General features: G+C 46.3%; 1 protein-coding gene and 1 pseudogene across 1 annotated transcript; both read left to right on the forward strand.

Annotated features, from left to right (window-relative positions):
* Positions 1 to 5728: 5728 nt before the first annotated feature.
* LOC123126185 (chemocyanin) lies at positions 5729 to 6728 on the forward strand. The gene is made up of 2 exons (XM_044546566.1): positions 5729 to 5975; positions 6095 to 6728. The coding sequence occupies exons 1-2, from the start codon at positions 5804 to 5806 to the stop codon at positions 6490 to 6492; spliced, it is 570 nt and encodes a 189-aa protein (XP_044402501.1). The 5' UTR covers positions 5729 to 5803; the 3' UTR covers positions 6493 to 6728.
* On the forward strand, positions 6601 to 7304 carry LOC123126186 (chemocyanin-like; annotated as a pseudogene).
* The last annotated feature ends 12748 nt before the right edge of the window (positions 7305 to 20052 follow it).

A 20052-nucleotide genomic window follows, 5' to 3' on the forward strand; every position in this document is an offset into this window, starting at 1 on the left:
TAGGGCATAACTGATACCAGCAGTTCAACATAGCAACATAGATATCAGCAGTTCAACAGAGATAAGAGCAGTTCAACATAGATAGATCAGCAGTAGCTCAAAATAGTTGGTAACTTATATGCCAATATATAGATCAGCATACCTAACTACATCTTCTTCACTTCTCCCTTCTTCAGTTGCAGACATCTTCACTTCTTCAGCTGTTGCAGGCGGATGGAGCGGCGCACTGGCTCCTTCTTCAGCTCCTTCTTCACTGCTCCCTTCTTCTTCTTTTGCTCTGGCTCCTTCACCTCTTCTGCTTCTTCGACCTTCACCTCATCTGGCAGGAGCTCGACGTCGATGGGCATGTTTCTGCCACCCTCAATGGCGACCGGCGCAATGAGCAAGGACGGCGGCGGCACTGTGAGGCCTCTGGGGAAGGCACGCACCTTCTCGCCGTCCTTCAGCTGCTTGGCCAACCCGCGCGCGTGACTGAGCATGAGCTTTGCGCTCGGGAACCAGGTGCACACCTCTCTGATCTGCACGCGGAACGACTGGTCGTTGCCGGCCAGATCGTCCAGTGCGAGCTTCCAACCCTCGATGTTCACCACGGCGGCGGTGGCCTGCGGTGGTGAGTGAGGAGTGGAGTGGGGAGTGGAGGCGACGCGGTCGGTGGGTGGGGAGTGGTGAGTGGTGAGTGGTGGGCGGCGCGGTGGGTGGGCGTTTTATTGATGCGGTGGGTGGGAACGCGGACCTTCCAGAGTGGAGTGGGCGAGTGGGAGTTGGCGTCTCTGTGAAGAGTACAACTAACTTTCTGCATCTACAACTAACAAGTTCCTACTCTTACCGCACTGGCATTGCACTCTACTTCCCTAACCACAGGTCCTGGGTTTGAGACCCAAGCCAAACATTTTTTTTGGGCATCTCCAGCGCACAATAAATGGAGTTCAACATATTTAGTTCACCCAAATTCAGTTAGTTCAGTAAAATGGAGCAAATGTGCTTCATCAGCATATTCAGTTAGTTCAATAAAATTCAGTTAATTCAGTTAGTACACATGTGCTTCATGAGCAAATTCAGTAAAGTGGAGGTGCAAACATTCAGCAAATTCAGTTTTTGGCCCCAGTAAAATTCAGCAAATGCACATGACAAAATTCAGTTTTTGGCCCCAGTAAAATTCAGCAAATGCACATGGCAGCAAATGCCCATTAATTCATAGCAAAATTCAGTAAAATCAACAAGTTACAAGATGCCTCAGGTGCAAAATTCAGCAAATTCAACAAGTTACAAGTTTATGCCCCTAAAAAGTTCACCCATGAACTAATACCAAGATACAGTTCATCACTGAACTTGAAACAAAAAATGTAACATAACAAAATTCATGCTTCAGGTGCTGCATTCAGATCTGGAATCTGTGTAGGTCTGTCATCTCTACACAACAACCATAAGAAGCCCCTCCCTGCTTCACCTGAAGATGTTCCTGCAACTGAAGATGGTGCATTTCTTCCTCTGCCCCTCCCTGCACTTGAAGATCCTTCAATGCTGCATTTCTTCCTCTGCCCCTCCCTGCACCTGAAGTTGTGCCAGCTGCTGCATTTCTTCCTCTGCCCCTCCCTGCACCTGAAGTTGTGCCAGCTGCTGCATTCTTTCTTTTTCCTCTGCTAGCAGGTTGTGAGCCTTCTCCTCTTTCAGTTCTTCTTGTTGTTCTTCCAATGTTCATCTGTGTTGTGACTATTGGCTGGGGAATTGCAGCACCCGCAGCTGCAACAAATGTTGATTGTTCTAGTAGGGGGCCATGGAACCTTTGTGGAGCCCTGTGAGATCTCTCCCTCCTGGCCATGCTTGAAACCATGTTGTCTGGCAACTAGCTTGGATCCATGCTACGGTTTGCCAAGTGAGGAAAAATGTTCTGCACAATAAATAAATGCAAGAAATAAGCCCTGTGAGATGAGTTATGAGATGAGCAAAGAAGTTCAGAAAGATTTATGTAAAATGCAAGAAATAAGTTATGTACTTCTACAAATGTTGGATCATCATAGTCCTCATCTTCTATTCGATCTCTAGGTCCCATTTGAGCTTCCTGGTACTTGTAGTGCCCCTTCCTGTTGTGATCAGGTCTGCCACATATGGAGCAGTGCATTGTCACTCCATTTTTGTTTAGCACTCTAACACCACCTTTCATCTTTTCCTCTGGTGTCTTTTTCCTATTTTTTTGGGCCTTCCTAGTTGTTTAGTGAAGATAGGTGTATACACTTTATCCCCATCCATCTTCTCCCACATTTCAGGGTCTCTAAGAGGCATCAGATTGTATCCATAGGCTTTCAGATATGTTTGGACAGAGTAGCACTCATGGACCATTTCCTTTGAATCAATCCTCTCCTCTCTCATATATACATGCAACTCCATGACTACAAGGTATTCCTGACAGTTGCAATCTACCACAGTCACACCTGAACAAGGCAAGGTCCACATTGTAACTATTAGGACCTGAATGTACCTTGAACATTTCCTGTCCAGCACTAGCAACATGCCAGTTAGCTGCATATTCAATATTTTTTTCAAGCTTTTTGAGAATCTTGGGACAGATTCTATGTCCTGTCCATTTTTCAATTGCTTCTCATTGTTTGCTCTGCATTCTGTGCATAAGCTTGTAGAAAATATTTTCTAACATTCAAAGCACTGACATCTCCCTAGCATCCAAGATGTAACTGTTGAAAACTTCAGAATTGTTGTTCAACACTATGTCACATTTAGGAAACTCACTGAAGAACTTTCACCCAAGTCTTTGGATTCAATCTCTCAGTCCAATTAAAAGCTGCAGCACTATGTCCATCCATCTTCTGACAATTTGCTCTCCACTTCTGCTTGTTAGTAGATCTTGCTATGGCCCATAAGTCTTGTTTTAGCACTTCTACTTTGTGCTTCTCATGGAAGTTTTGATAAATGTGCCTCACACAAAACCTGTGTTCTGCATCTGGCCACACTTTTATCACTGCATTTATTAATCCCTTCTGCTTGTCACTCATGATTGTGAAAGGTGAAGTGTTTATTATATTAAAATCATCTCTAAGAATGGTCCAAAACCGTTCCCAAGCACTAGTACACTCAACTTCAACCCAACCCATGGCCAGAGGGAATATGCAAGTCATTAGGATCTATGTCAACAGCAGTCAGCAACACCCCGTTGTACTTTGTCTTCATATGACACTCATCAACAAATATAATAGGCTTGCATCCATGAAGCCAACCTCTTTTGCAAGCATCATAAGACAAATACACTGATTTCAAACATTTTCTGCCCATTGGGTACTATTCATTTGTCACAACATGAGTAGACACAAGAAATGTGGAGCCAGGGTTACATGTCCTCAGTTCCTGACCATAGTCCCACAACTTACTAAACTGTTCATCCTCATCCCCATGAATTATCTTCAGAGCTTGTTTCCTAGCCCTAGCTAACTTCTATCTGTTGACCGTAATGTGAAGCTCCTTTGTAACCTTTCTTGAAAATGTGCCAAGGCCCATCTTTTGGTCATGCCTGAATTCATCAATGAAAAATTTTGTAAGGAAATTGGCTGTCAGTGCTTTCAACTCCCATGCCTTCTGACACTTGTGGACTACATCATAAACCTTTATGACAAAGCTTCCTGTCCTATTGTCCAATCTAGCTTTAAGAAGCCATGGACAACCAGGCTTATACATTGCCTCCAATCTGGTTTTTTCATTCTTTATCTTCTTGATCTCAACTCTATTCCTTATTGAATATGCATTCAGAGCTTGCCTCAGTTGCTTGACATCTGCAAAGACCATGCGTACTCTGAATATAGGAGAGTCCATGTCCACCTTTGCATTGAAAGCACTGAACTTGTATTTCAGGTTATCTTCTTCTTCTCTTGACAAATCAAGGTACTCATCCTCAAGTACATATTCAGACTCATCATCTATCTCTTCTTGCTTCTCTTCATCCACACCACAATCAATGTATTCATCAAACAAATCATCATCTCCCTCATCAATGCTAAAATCACTATCACTAAAGTCTGAATCTGTCAATTTTGCTTGCTCTAAAACTACAATTTGCATGTTTGCACTTGATGTGCCAGCTGCTTGAACTGAAACTTCCATGTGCTGACTTCCACTAGCTGCTGGCTCTGAGAGAGATATTTCAACCAATGATCTGGACATTGAGCTAGGCATTGTATATATGACATCATTCCTGCAAATCGGAATAAAGTCTGAATGGTCAATCAATATCTCCAGCACCTTATGGACTGCACTTGCTGTGATCATGTACTGGACATCAACATCTCCTCTAATTGGCACCAGCCCTTCTGACAATAGGCACCCAGGCCTACACCAATGGATGTGGTGCTCCCACACAAGATAGCTCAACCATTGCAGATGCTTCTCAATAAATGAATATGAGAAATTAGCAGCAGAGCAATAGTCCAGAATCTCTACACTAGCACTTGCATACTCCAGGTTACTACTTGGTCCACAAAAAATGCCATTATGCTCAATTTGCAAAGTGAAGAATGTAGATTCCACAGCCATGCCCATTGCTGCATCACACACTGCACAACAAATTCAGGGCATGATCAGCAATACTCAGACAATGAAAATATTCAGAAGTGTCAACATTATTTGGACTTCCATAGCACTACAATATCCAGAATAGTGACATCAACTACAAAGATTCCAGACCTACCCTACCCCAAAATCACACAGTTTCATCTATCCTACCCAAAACCACACATTTTCATCTATCCTACCCCAAAACCCCAACTTTATGGCCCAAAACCCCAACTTTATGTCCCAAAACCCCAACTTTATGGCACAATCTTCAGAATCAACATGTTTGTGATCAACTTCAACATTACAACCAGTACAGGCCTAAAACCACATCTTTCCTAGCAAAATAACTGAACTTCATGACACAAAACATCAACTTTAGAGCCCTAAACCCCTACTTTACTCTGCTCCAACAACATAAACCCTAGCAACCGAACCGAACCTCCAACCCCACTCCACAGCAAGCTTCTAATCTACCCGGGCAACCAACCCCGGCGAGTAACAGTGCCGATCAACCCCGGCGACCAACCACGGCGAGTGCCAAAAAGCAGACGGGAAGTAGAGGTGCAGGAGGGCGGGCCTTACCGTAATCCGGCGGAAATGTGCCCGGTTCGCGGACGAAGCTGGCGGATTCTGGTGGCTCCATCGCCGCCGCGATGGCCGGCGACGTCGCCGTCGTCGCTGACGTTAGGGGAACGGGCGCCGGCGCCACTCCCCGCGGCTCCCGCAACAGAGGCGAAGTGATTTCCCGACCAGGTGGGAGGGGCCGCAATATTAAATAACCAAGGGAGGGCCAGACAGGGACTGCACACGTGATTTCCTGAAACATTGAGGGGTTTTCCGCAAAAGAGCCGGTCCGACCAGGTGTGCCATGCAGCAGCCAGCTGGGCGCCAATTGTCCGTCTCTGATTGGCTGTGGACTAAACCATCACATAGTTTGCAACTTTGTGTATGAGTTGATCACCTTTTGCAAGTTTATGAACTAAACCATTACATAGAACGCAAGTTTCTGGGTCTCCAGTGCTCTTGCCTCCCGGAGAAAACTACCAGTATTTCCACACTCCTTTCTGCCGTGCGACCCGGCCTACTTGCCCTCACGCCTCCACTCCGGCGGGCCTATAAAACCGCACCGGCGACTCCATCGCCAACCACCACCGCACCTCACTCTCAAGATATCTCCTCTGCCTGCCTGTCGTACGTGCTAGCTCTTGAGTTGGCAATTGATCGGTAGGCGGTCCTAAGCTAGCTAGCAATGGCGGCACGGGGAAGAGGCAGTGTCAACGTGGCCGTGATCCTTGGGGTGCTTCTTCTCTGCACGCTCGTGGCGGAGGCGGCGGTGTTCAACGTCGGCGACCGCGGCGGCTGGTCCTTCAACACCAATTCCTGGCCCACCGGCAAGCGCTTCAAGGCCGGCGACGTCCTAGGTACGTACCTATATACGTGCATGCATGGATCGATAGTGTTCCGCATGCAAACGGATAAGAAGTTTTCTCAAACAAAACGGATAAGAAGTTTTGATGCATGTGAATCTGGCTGCTTGCAGTGTTCAAGTACGACGCGACGGCGCACGACGTGGTGGCGGTGAGCGCGGCGGGGTACAAAGCATGCGCCAAGCCAGCCAAGGGCGCCAAGGTGTACAAGTCCGGCGCGGACCGCATCACCCTCGCACGCGGCACAAACTACTTCATCTGCAGCATCCCCGGCCACTGCAAGTCCGGCATGAAAATACTCCTGCACTGCCGAGAAAACCAGTATTTCCACACACCTTTTGGCCTACTTGCCCTCACGCCTCCACTCCGGCGGGCCTATAAAACCGCACCGGCTACTCCATTGCCAACCACCACCGCACCTCACTCTCAGCATTTCTCCTCTGCTTCTTCTCCTACTCCCTCCGTTTGGAATTACTTGTCGCAGAAATGGATGTATCTAGATGTATTTTAGTTCTAGATACATCCATTTCCGAGACATGTAATTCTAAACGGAGAGAGTACTTGCTAGCTAGCTCTCGAGTGACTGTTTGATCGGTAGGCGCTTCTAAGCTAGCTAGCAATGGCGGCCCAGGGAAGAGGCAGTGCAGCCGTGGTCGTGGGCGTGCTGCTCGTCTGCGTGCTGCTGAGCGCCGCGGCGGTGGCGGAGGCGGCAGTGTTCAACGTCGGCGACCGCGGCGGCTGGTCCTTCAACACCAACTCCTGGCCCACCGGCAAGCGCTTCAAGGCCGGCGACGTCCTAGGTACGTACCTGTATACGTGCATGCATGGATGGATAGTGTTCTGCATGCAGACAGATGACAAGAAGTTTTGATGCATGTGAATCTGGTTGCTTGCAGTGTTCAAGTACGACGCGACGGCGCACGACGTGGTGGCCGTGAGCGCGGCGGGGTACAACCGTACAAGGCCTGCGCCAAGCCGGCCAAGGGCGCCAAGGTCTACAAGTCCGGCGCCGACCGCGTCACTCTCAACCGCGGCACAAACTATTTCATATGCAGCATTCCCGGACACTGCCAGTCCGGCATGAAGATCGCCGTCACCGCCGCCTAGCCTGCTCCATCGTACGCGCGATGTTACGTGACACGACGAGCGAAACTTAATTTCTGACCAAAATAAAAGGCCGAGCGTACGTGCTTCGGTCTTTCACAAGTCCTCGATCAATGTGTACTGTTTGATTTCCACTCGACCGATCGTACTTGCTGTTGTATGGTGCCATGTGTGCAGTTTTGTACTCATATATACAAGAATAAAAGGCATCGACAATTATTCTCACTTGACTACTGAGACTTATCTGTGGTTGGATGGTTAGAGAGACATGGTACCCCAGCCCACCAGAGTTCAAGTCCTGTCCTGGTGCTCGCATTATTTCTGGACTTATTTCAGGATTTCCCACGATAAACTTTTAGTGGGAGGAGACGTTCCCGTCGACGACGAGGCGTCTACGGTGACTTCATAAATCAGAAGATGATATGGTGGCTCAGTCTCTCGAAGGTGCTCATAGGGGTAGGGTGTGCATGTGTGCATTCATATGGGTTATGTATGAGCGCTTCCGTCTATACCGTGTTAAAAAAAATCTCAATTATGTGACATACCATATAAAAAAGAAAAAATCTAAAAATAATTTTTTGCACGAAGCAAGGTCTTATAAATATAGCATCGACTGAGACATAATCAAGTCTCGGTCGATTGAAATTTAACAACATTGATTATTAAATGTGTCACTCGATTGATGCATGGTCAACATTTTTCCGTACATAGATAGACAGATAGTTGGATGAAATTAGGGTCCTTGTTGGAGATGCCCTAAGGAGTGTCCTTAAAACATATCGCACATATGCATATATACAGTTCATGAGGAAGATGTAGATCTACTCGTCTATGATCATCGAAACAGAAAATATTCAACAGAAAAATCATGTGAAACTGCGAAATGAAGCTACTGTTGTCAAAGGAAATTTTAAATGGATGACCATGCGCGACGAATTTAACAAAATTCATCCAAAATAGCTCCATACATGAACACAAAATTGAGCATTTACGATTGATGAAACTACGAACCGATCGTCTGAATAGAAACATAACATTGATGTGCATCTTTTTCGTATAGAACTTATCTCAAATCAAAGCACCGTTGTGTAGATTAGAAGGGACGAGGAAGGAAGGAGATTAGAGAGGAGCTTAGTGCACTAGCATACTCTCATGAAAGGGGGCCCACTATGTGTGCTCTATGTGGCTCAATTCAGCCTGGCTGATTGGAAACTGCCGATTCAGTAGTTTCTAGCGGCCTAGCTAAGAATTGCTTTAAGTTTCTTGGGATGTAGATCCAACAGTAAACGCAGGTAATCAAACTACTCATTTTCTTTTCGCGCGGCCCTGATTGGTCTCTATGCGACCTACCAAACACGCCTGCGACCTGACCCTAGTGCTCGGTGTTGGTTGGAGATATGGAGGCAGCGAGCCCGCAGCTAACTGTCCCAGCCCGTACAACACGTTGGAAGTGCAGACGTGCCTGAAACCTTTGTACTTGTGTTTCTAGTCGACGGCGACCTCACCTGCGACCCGACCTTCCGCCGGTCGTCTTCCACTTTCATCCATCGGCAAGCAAGCACTACACACCACCCTGTTTTGATGTCGGGACCGGCTACAGGTCAATCAACTGAAAACATAATTTGGGTCAGTCGACTGACCCAAAGTTGTTTCAGTCGATTGAGCCTGCCCTCGACATCGCACTTGCATCACACTTTTCATTCTCGGAAATCTGGGCCAAGTCCCAACGATGGCCTGCACATCCATACACTTCTTCCGTCACCCTGTGGCTTCTCAGCCATCTGTTTCCATCACACACACATACACACGTGTTATCTCTTAGAAATATGAGCAATTTACCATATGATTTTATTAACGGAAATACTAGATAAAGCATGACTAAAGTAACAGAGATAAAGCAAGTCATGCGATCTGACAAAGAGAAGGTAGATAACATCTGCAAATATAAACTAGAACCGAACATCTTTAGAGTAGACAGTAGACCAAGTAGCATATATGAAGTAGAACCTATCATGTGTAGGGCAAGGACTAGAACAAGAACACGTACGGGACAGCAGCTTCAACAGTAGCCCTGGACTTGGGGTCGGTGTCCTCGGTAGCCATGTCGTGGAGGAGGTTGTCGACGTCGGGAAAGTAGTCGTCGGAGTCCGGGTGTCCGTGACGAAGAAGTCAGTAGTCGCGCAGAGCGCTCCCCAAAAACCTTATCACCCTTCTCCCGTACAGGACTCAAAGAGGTGCGGTTTCGGAGGCCTACTGTCCCGACCTGCGGCGCGTGTTCAGAAACTGGTGGCGAGAGGAAGAATGAGTTCTGGTACGTCTCTCTGAGAGGAGTGACCTCCCTTTTATAGGCGCAAGAGAAGGAGGCGAGAGGCTGTGTCGGGAGCTGAAGGGAACGAGGGAGATGAAACGAACAGATAGCAGCCAAAGGCAACCCGCGGCGCATCGTGACGAGGCGGGGCGGGGCGGGGCGGGGCGGGGCGGGGCGGCGGAGGAGGAGCGCGCGTGGATGTCCCTCTTGTTCTCATGCTCGTACATATGGGGAAAGAACCTCCCTTATAAAGAGGTCCAACTCCCTCTAAACTAGCAATGTGGGACTAAACTTTAGTAGTGTCCCTTGCCTTGCACGAATGGGCTAAGTGGGCCTCTAGGATTTATTAGGAATTTCTAAAATTGTTATTGGGCTAGGCCCATAAATAGATAAAATTCCATCAATCCCCCACCAGATCCTAGAGCCACATAGAATTTGTCTTTAGTTCCAAAACACTGTTTTATATACCGGTACTGCAGTGGAGACTGTTAAGTTGAACTTCCACCTAGAACTCTATGCTACACTAGTAAGCAACTTGAACAGTGGACTGGGCCTTGAACTGCAAGTTTTCTGCGAATCTAGCTTCACATAAAGCCTTGGCCGATACGTGGCTACCATGGGTCTTCCCTGCGGGTGGAGCTTATGCGTCATACTCCGAGACCTTTCATGAGTTTACTAGAGAGAACCCTACTATAGATTGCGACGTTTAACAATCAGACTCATATAGGTGTGTTCTTCAAAAGATGTTCTGCAGGACAACATCTCTGCTTAAATGAGCCACTTAGAACACATTAAGATATACATCAACCTACCATACAGTTTTAGGAGAGTATTGCATCTTCATGGAGTGGTATTGTTAATAGTAAGGATACTCTCCTCTCAGTTGATCAACAGCTTGTCTTCCACATCTAATTCACGGGATCTCCGATCACAAAGAATAGGTTACCACTGTGAACAACTCATATTGTGGGTCTCATACCCATCTCCCTCGATGCATTATCTATCACATTACGTGATAGACCCTTAGTAAAAGGATCTGCCAGATTTTTAGACGTTTGGATATAATCCAATGCAATAACTCCGGAGTTTCTCATTTTCCTGACAGACTTTAACCTTCTCTGAACGTGTCTTGATGACTTCATGTTATCCTTTGAGCTGCTCACTTTCGTGATCACAGTTTGATTGTCGCAGTTCATAAGAATACCCGGTACAGGTTTCTCAACAACCGGCAAGTCATTCAAGAGCCGGCGAAGCCAATCTGCTTCGACCGTAGCTGTATCTAGTGCTGTGAGTTCTGCTTCCATTGTTGACCTCGTTAAGATGGTATGCTTGCAAGACTTCCAAGAAACAGCTCCACCTCCATGAGTGAATACATAACCGCTCGTGGCCTTTATCTCATCAGCATCTGAGATCCAGTTTGAGTCACTATACCCTTCAAGCACCTTTGGGTGCCCAGTGTAGTGAATTCCATAATTCGTAGTGCCTTTCAAATAACGCAAAACTCTCTCTAGAGCTTTCCAATGCACATCTCCTGGTTTTGAGACAAACCGACTCGGTTTGCTAACAGCAAAAGAGATGTCAGGTCTTGTAGCACTGGCTAAGTACATAAGCGAGCCAATAATCTGAGAATATTTCAATTGATCTCTAGCAATTCTTCGATTCTTTCGAAGTAACACACTCACATCATATGGTGTTGGAGAGGGCTTGCAGTCACTATAGCCAAAGCGACTCAAGATCTTTTTCACATAGTGAGATTGAAGCAATGTAATCCCACCATCATCGTCTCTCAACAACTTGATGTTCAAAATGACATCAGCCACTTCTAAAATCCTTCATCTCAAAACAACGAGATAGGAAATCCTTGACCTCCTTAATAACATTCAGATTTGTTCCGAAAATCAGTATGTCACCAACATACAAGCAAAGAATAACTCCTTCGCCCCCACCATGGCGATAGTACACACATTTATCAGTTTCGTTTACAACGAAGCCTGCAGCGGTTAAAGTTCTTTCAAACTTCTCATGCCACTGTTTGGGTGCTTGCTTGAGTCCATACAAAGACTTCAGCAACTTGCACATTTTTCCTTCCTGACCATCTAGTACAAACCCATCTGGTTGTTTCATATAAATTTCCTCGTCCAACTCTCCATTTAGGAAAGCAGTCTTAACATCCATTTGATGAACGAGAAGACCATGTGAGGCAGCTAGTGAAAGTAGAACTCGAATAGTGGTCAGTTGAGCCACAGGTGAGTAAGTATCAAAGAAGTCTTCACCTTCCTTTTGGGTATAACCCTTAGCCACGAGCTGAGCCTTGTACTTTTCAATAGTACCATCAGGCCTAAGCTTCTTCTTGAATACTCATTTGCATCCTATAGGTTTGCACCCATAAGGACGATCAGTTATCTCCCAAGTTTCATTCGCCAAGATGGAATCCATCTCGCTACGAACCGCTTCCTTCCAGTAGTCAGCATCTTCAGATGCATAGACCTCTGAAATAGAACTGGGAGTGTCATCTATGAGATACACAAGAAAATCATCACCAAAGGACTTTGCAATCCTCTGTCTCTTGCTCCTAGTAGGAACTTCATTGTTCTCCTCCACAGAATTTTCAAAGTGTTCCATCGAAATGGCAGGTTCGGTAATTGTAACTAGTTCCTGATTCGATGAACTAGGTATCTCCTGATTAGACGAGGTAGACATATCCTTCATGGGAAAGATATCTTCAAAGAAAGTCGCATCATTCGACTCCATGATCGTACCGACATGCATGTCAGGTACCTCAGATTTTACAACCAAGAATCTATAGCCAATGCTATGAAAAGCATATCACAGGAAAACACAATCCACAGTCTTTGGTCCAAGCTTCCGCTTCTTTGGAATTGGAACATTGACTTTCGCCAAATAACCCCATATTCGCAGATAAGAGAGTTTTAACCTTTTCTTCTCCCATTCCTCGAATGGAGTTATCTCTTTGTTCTTTGTGGGGACTCGGTTTAGGACATGACATGCCGTCAATATCGCCTCCCCCCACCATGCCTTGGAGAGACCCAATGTGTCTAACATGGCGTTAACCAAATCAGTTAGAGTACGGTTCTTTCTTTCGGCCACCCCATTTGACTGAGGTGAGTAGGGAAGCGTCCTCTCATGGATTATACCATGTTCCGCACAAAAAGCATCAAATTCATTGGAAAAATACTCTCCACCACGGTCGGACCTAAGCCTCTTGATTTTCGATCAAGTTGGTTTTCCACTTCAGCTTTATAGATCTTGAAAAAGTTCAAAGCCTCATCCTTAGATTTTAGAAGATACACACGGCAGTATCTAGTGGAGTCGTCAATTAATGCCATGAAATATTTCTTTCCACCTTTTGTCAAAACACCATTCATTTCACATAGATCTGAATGTATGAGCTCGAGTGGTGCAAGATTTCTCGTTTCCACAGTCGTGTGAGACTTACGAGGTTGCTTAGCTTGCACACACACTTGACACTTAGATCCCTTGACAATGGTGAAACTAGGGATTAAGTTCAACTTCGCTAGTCGCGACATGCAACCAAAGTTAACATGACAAAGACGTGAATGCCACACATTTGATTCACTATTGTTGCAAATATGATTAACAACTTTATTGCAAGCGTCTGATAAGGATAAACGAAACAGGCCTCCTGACTCATAGCCTTTACCAACGAAGGTTTCATACTTGGATATTACAAATTTATTCGACTCAAAGACAAGCTTGTAGCCATCTCTACACAGAAGAGATCCGCTAACAAGATTTTTATTTCCGGAGGGGACATAATGCACGTTCTTCAGCCGCACGATCTTCCCCGAAGTAAACTTCAGATCGACCGTGCCAACACCACGAACAGAAGCACTTGAACCGTTGCCCATCAGCATGGTTGAAGTCCCTGCGGTCCAGCATCCTTTTGTTGGAAATATGCCCTAGAGGCAATAATAAAATGGTTATTATTATATTTCCTTGTTCATGATAATTGTCAATTGTTCATGCTATAATTGTGTTATCCGGAAATCGTAATACATGTGTGAACACATAGACCATAACATGTCCCTAGTGAGCCTCTAGTTAACTAGCTCGTTGATCAATAGATGGTTACGGTTTCCTGACCATGGACATTGGATGTCATTGATAACGGGATCACATCATTGGGAGAATGATGTGATGGACAAGACCCAATCCTAAGCATAGCACTAGATCGTGTAGTTCGTTTGCTAAAGCTTTTCTTATGTCAAGTATCATTTCCTTAGACCATGAGATCGTGCAACTCCCGGATACCGTAGGAATGCTTTGGGTGTACCAAACGTCACAACGTAACTGGGTGGCTATAAAGGTGCACTACAGGTATCTCCGAGAGTGTCTGTTGGGTTGGCACAGATCGAGACTGGGATTTGTCACTCCGTATGACGGAGAGGTATCTCTGGGCCCACTCGGTATTGCATCATCATAATGAGCTCAATGTGACTAAGTAGTCAGTCACGAGATCATGCATTACGGAACAAGTAAAGTGACTTGCCGGTAACGAGATTGAACGAGGTATTGGGATACCGACGATCGAATCTCGGGCAAGTAAAGTACCGATTGACAAAGGGAATTGTATACAGGATTACTTGAATCCTCGACATCGTGGTTCATCCGATGAGATCATCGAGGAACATGTGGGAGCCAACATGGGTATCCAGATCCCGTTGTTGGTTATTGACCAGAGAGTCGTCTCGGTCATGTCTGCATGTCTCCCGAACCCGTAGGGTCTACACACTTAAGGTTCGGTGACGCTAGGGTTGTAGAGATATTAGTATGCGGTAACCCGAAAGTTGTTCGGAGTCCCGGATGAGATCCCGGACATCACGAGGAGTTCCGGAATGGTCCGGAGGTAAAGATTTGTATATAGGAAGTCCAGTTTCGGCCACGGGGAAAGTTTCGGGGGTCACCGGTATTGTACCAGGACCACCGGAAGGGTCCCGGGGGTCCATCGGGTGGGGCCACCTATCCCGGAGGGCCCCATGGGCTGAAGTGGGAAGGGAACCAGCCCCTGGTGGGCTGGTGCGCCCCCCCATGGGCCTCCCCTGCGCCTAGGGTTGGAAACCCTGGGGGTGGGGGGCGCCCCACCTGACTTGGGGGGCAAGTCCCCCCTTGGCCGCCGCCCCCCCCTTGAGATGGGATCTCCAGGGGGGCGGCGCCCCCCCCCCCCCGGACCCCTATATATAGTGGAGGGGAGGGAGGGCAGCCGGACCCTAAGCCCTGGCGCCTCCCTGTCCCTCCCGTAACACCTCTTCCTCTCGCTGAGCTTGGCGAAGCCCTGCCGAGATCCCCGCTGCTTCCACCACCACGCCGTCGTGCTGCTGGATCTCCATCAACCTCTCCTTCCCCTTGCTGGATCAAGAAAGAGGAGACATCTCTCCCAACCGTACGTGTGTTGAACGCGGAGGTGCCGTCCGTTCGGCGCTAGGATCATCGGTGATTTGGATCACGACGAGTACGACTCCATCAACCCCGTTCTCTTGAACGCTTCCGCTCGCGATCTACAAGGGTATGTAGATGCACTCCTCTCTCTCGTTGCTAGATGACTCCATAGATTGATCTTGGTGATGTGTAGAAAGTTTTAAATTTCTGCTACAATCCCCAACAGTGGCATCATGAGCCAGGTTTATGCGTAGTTTCTATGCACGGGTAGAACACAAGTTGTTGTGGGCGTCGATTTTGTAAATTTACTTGCCGTTACTAGTCTTATCCTGATTCAGCGGCGTCGTGGGATAAAGCGGCCCGGACCGACCTTACACGTACGCTTACGTGAGACAGGTTCCACCGACTGACATGCACTAGTTGCATAAGGTGGCTAGCGGGTGTCTGTCTCTCCCACTTTAGTCGGATCGGATTCGATGAAAAGGGTCCTTATGAAGGGTAAATATAGCAGCCACGTAAGTAAGAATCGTTCTTGCTAGAAACCTATAGCAGCCACGTAAAAGTTTGCAACAACAATTAGAGGACGTCTAACTTGTTTTTGCAGCAAGTGTCATGTGATGTGATATGGCCAGAAGATGTGATGAATGATATATGTGATGTATGAGATTGATCATGTTCTTGTAATAGGAATCACGACTTGCATGTCGATGAGTATGACAACCGGCAGGAGCCATAGGAGTTGCCTTAATTTATTTATGACCTGCGTGTCAACTGGAACGTCATGTAATTACTTTACTTTATTGCTAACCGTTAGCCATAGTAGTAGAAGTAATAGTTGGCGAGACAACTTCATGAAGACACGATGATGGAGATCATGGTGTCATGCCAGTGACGATGATGAACATGGCGCCCCGAAGATGGAGATCAAAAGGAGCAAAATGATATTGGCCATATCATGTCACTATTTGATTGCATGTGATGTTTATCATGTTTTACATCTTATTTGCTTAGAACGACGGTAGCATAAATAAGATGATCCCTCGCTAAAATTTCAAGAAAGTGTTCCCCCTAACTGTGCACCGTTGCGAAGGTTCGTTGTTCCGAAGCACCACGTGATGATCGGGTGTGATAGGTTCTAACGTTCGCATACAACGGGTGTAAGCCAGATTTACACACGCAATACACTTAGGTTGACTTGACGAGCCTAGCATGTACAGACATGGCCTCGGAACACAAGAGACCGAAAGGTCGAACATGAGTCGTATAGCAGATACGATCAACATGAAGATGTTCACCGATGATGACTAGTCCGTCTCACGTGATGATCGGACACGGCCTAGTTGACTCGGATCATGCATCACTTAGATGACTAGAGGGATGTCTGTCTGAGTGGGAGTTCATTAATAATTTGATTAGATGAACTTAATTATCATGAACTTAGTCTAAAATCTTTACAATATGTCTTGTAGATCAAATGGCCCACGCTAATGTCAACCTCAACTTCAACGCGTTCCTAGAGAAAACCAAGCTGAAAGACGATGGTAGCAACTATACGGACTGGGTCCGGAACTTGAGGATCATCCTCATAGCTGCCAAGAAAGCACATGTCCTTGAAGCACCGCTAGGTGAAGCACCCGTCCCAGCACACCAAGACGTTATGAACGCCTGGCAAACACGTGTTGATGATTACTCCCTGGTTCAGTGCGGCATGCTTTACAGCTTAGAACCGGGGCTCCAAAAGCGTTTTGAGCAGCACGGAGCATATGAGATGTTCCAAGAGCTGAAAATGGTTTTCCAAGCTCATGCCCGGGTCGAGAGATATGAATTCTCCGACAAGTTCTACAGTTGTAAGATGGAGGAGAATAGTTTCGTCAGCGAACTCATACTCAAAATGTCTGGGTTGCACAACCGCTTGTCTCAGCTGTGAGTTAATCTCCCGGATGACGCAGTCGTTGACAGAATCCTTCAATCGCTCCCACCTAGCTACAAGAGCTTTGTGATGAACTTCAATATGCAGGGGATGGAAAAGACCATCCCTGAGGTATATTCAATGCTGAAATCAGCGGAGGTGGAGATCAAGAAGGAACATCAAGTGTTGATGGTGAAATAAACCACTAAGTTCAAGAAAGGCAAGGGTAAGAAGAACTTTAAGAAAGACGGCAAGGGAGTTGCCGCGCCCGGTAAGCAAGCTGCCGGGAAGAAGACAAAGAATGGACCTAAGCCTGAGACTGAGTGCTTTTATTGCAAGGGAAACGGTCACTGGAAGCGGAACTGCCCCAAGTACTTAGCGGATAAGAAGACCGGCAATACCAAAGGTATATGTGATATACATGTTATTGATGTGTACCTAACCAGCGCTCGTAGTAGCTCCTGGGTATTCGATACCGGTGCGGTTGCTCATATTTGTAACTCAAAGCAGGAGCTGCGGAATAAGCGGAGACTGGCGAAGGACGAGGTGACGATGCGCGTCGGGAATGGTTCCAAGGTCGATGTGATCGCCGTCGGCACGCTACCTCTACATTTACCTACGGGATTAGTTTTAAACCTCAATAATTGTTATTTAGTGCCAGCTTTGAGCATGAACATTGTATCTGGATCTCGTTTAATGCGAGATGGCTACTCATTTAAATCCGAGAATAATGGTTGTTCTATTTATATGAGAGATATGTTTTATGGTCATGCCCCGCTGGTCAATGGTTTATTCTTGATGAATCTCGAACGTGATGTTACACATATTCATAGTGTGAATGCCAAGAAATGTAAGGTTGATAATGATAGTCCCACATACTTGTGGCACTGCCGCCTTGGTCACATTGGTGTCAAACGCATGAAGAAACTCCATGCAGATGGACTTTTGGAGTCTCTTGATTATGAATCATTTGACACGTGCGAACCATGCCTCATGGGCAAAATGACCAAGACTCCGTTCTCCGGAACAATGGAGCGAGCAACCAACTTATTGGAAATCATACATACTGATGTGTGCGGTCCAATGAGCGTTGAGGCTCGCGGTGGCTATCGTTATGTTCTCACCCTCACTGATGACTTGAGTAGATATGGGTATGTCTACTTAATGAAACACAAGTCTGAGACCTTTGAAAAGTTCAAGGAATTTCAGAGTGAGGTTGAGAATCAACCTGACAGGAAAATAAAGTTCATACGATCAGATCGTGGAGGGGAATATTTGAGTCACGAATTTGGCACACACTTAAGGAAATGTGGAATTGTTTCACAACTCACGCCGCCTGGAACACCTCAGCGTAATGGTGTGTCCGAACGTCGTAATCGCACTCTATTGGATATGGTGCGATCTATGATGTCTCTTACCGATCTACCGCTATCATTCTGGGGTTATGCTTTAGAGACTGTCGCATTCACTTTAAATAGGGCTCCGTCTAAATCCGTTGAGACGACACCGTATGAATTATGGTTTGGAAAGAAACCTAAGCTGTCGTTTCTTAAAGTTTGGGGATGTGATGCTTATGTCAAGAAACTTCAACCTGAAAAGCTCGAACCCAAGTCGGAAAAATGCGTCTTCATAGGATACCCTAAGGAAACCATTGGGTATACCTTCTACCTCAGATCCGAAGGCAAGATCTTCGTTGCCAAGAATGGGTCCTTTCTGGAGAAAGAGTTTCTCTCGAAAGAAGTAAGTGGGAGGAAAGTGGAACTTGATGAGATGACCCCTCTCGAACCAGAAAGTAGCACAGCACAAGAAAATGTTTCTATGGTGCCTACACCGACTAGAGAGGAAGTTAATGATGACGATCATGATCAAGTTGCCACTGAACTTCGTAGGTCCACGAGGACACGTTCCGCACCAGAGTGGTACGGCAGCCCTGTTCTGGAAATCATGTTGTTGGACAACGGTGAACCTTCGAACTATGAAGAAGCAATGGCGGGTCCAGATTCCAACAAATGGCTTGAAGCCATGCAATCCGAGATAGGATCCATGTATGAAAACAAAGTGGACTTTGACATACTTGCCCGATGATCGGCGAGCGATAGAAAATAAATGGATCTTTAAGAAGAAGACGGACGCGGATGGAAATGTTACCATCTATAAAGCTCGCCTTGTCGCTAAGGGTTATCGACAAGTTCAAGGTGTTGACTACGATGAGACCTTCTCACCCGTAGCGAAGCTGAACTCCGTCCGAATCATGTTAGCAATTGCCGCATTCTATGATTATGAAATATGGCAAATGGACGTCAAAACGGCATTCCTTAACGGCTTCCTTAAGGAAGAATTGTATATGATGCAGCCGGAAGTTTTTGTCGATCCTAAGAATGCTAACAAAGTATGCAAGCTCCAGCGCTCAATCTATGGGCTGGTGCAGGCATCTCGGAGTTGAAACATTCGCTTTGATGAGATGATCAAAGCGTTTGGGTTTACGCAGACTTATGGAGGAGCCTGTGTTTACAAGAAAGTGAGTGGGAGCTCTGTAGCATTTCTCATATTATATGTGGATGACATACTATTGATGGGAAATGATATAGAATTCTTGGAAAGTATAAAGGCCTACTTGAATAAGTGTTTTTCAATGAAGGACCTTGGAGAAGCTGCTTACATATTAGGCATCAAGATCTATAGAGATAGATCGAGACGCCTCATAGGTCTTTCACAAAGCACATACCTTGACAAGATATTGAAGAAGTTCAATATGGATCAGTCCAAGAAGGGGTTCCTGCCTGTATTGCAAGGTGTGAGATTGAGCACGGCTCAATGCCCGACCACGGCAGAAGATAGAGAAAAGATGAGTGTCGTCCCCTATGCCTCGGCCATAGGGTCTATTATGTATGCCATGCTGTGTACCAGACCTGATGTAAACCTTGCCGTAAGTTTGGTAGGAAGGTACCAAAGTAATCCCGGCATGGAACACTGGACAGCGGTCAAGAATATCCTGAAGTACCTGAAAAGGACTAAGGATATGTTTCTCGTTTATGGAGGTGACGAAGAGCTCGTCGTAAAGGGTTACGTCGATGCTAGCTTCGACACAGATCTGGATGACTCTAAGTCACAAACCGGATACGTGTATATTTTGAATGGTGGGGCAGTCAGCTGGTGCAGTTGCAAGCAAAGCGTCGTGGCGGGATCTACATGTGAAGCGGAGTACATGGCAGCCTCGGAGGCAGCACATGAAGCAATCTGGATGAAGGAGTTCATTGCCGACCTAGGAGTTATTCCCAATGCATCGGGGCCGATGACTCTCTTCTGTGACAACACTGGAGCTATTGCCCTTG

This window comes from Triticum aestivum, chromosome 5D, assembly GCF_018294505.1.
Source record: "Triticum aestivum cultivar Chinese Spring chromosome 5D, IWGSC CS RefSeq v2.1, whole genome shotgun sequence".
NCBI lineage: Eukaryota > Viridiplantae > Streptophyta > Magnoliopsida > Poales > Poaceae > Triticum > Triticum aestivum.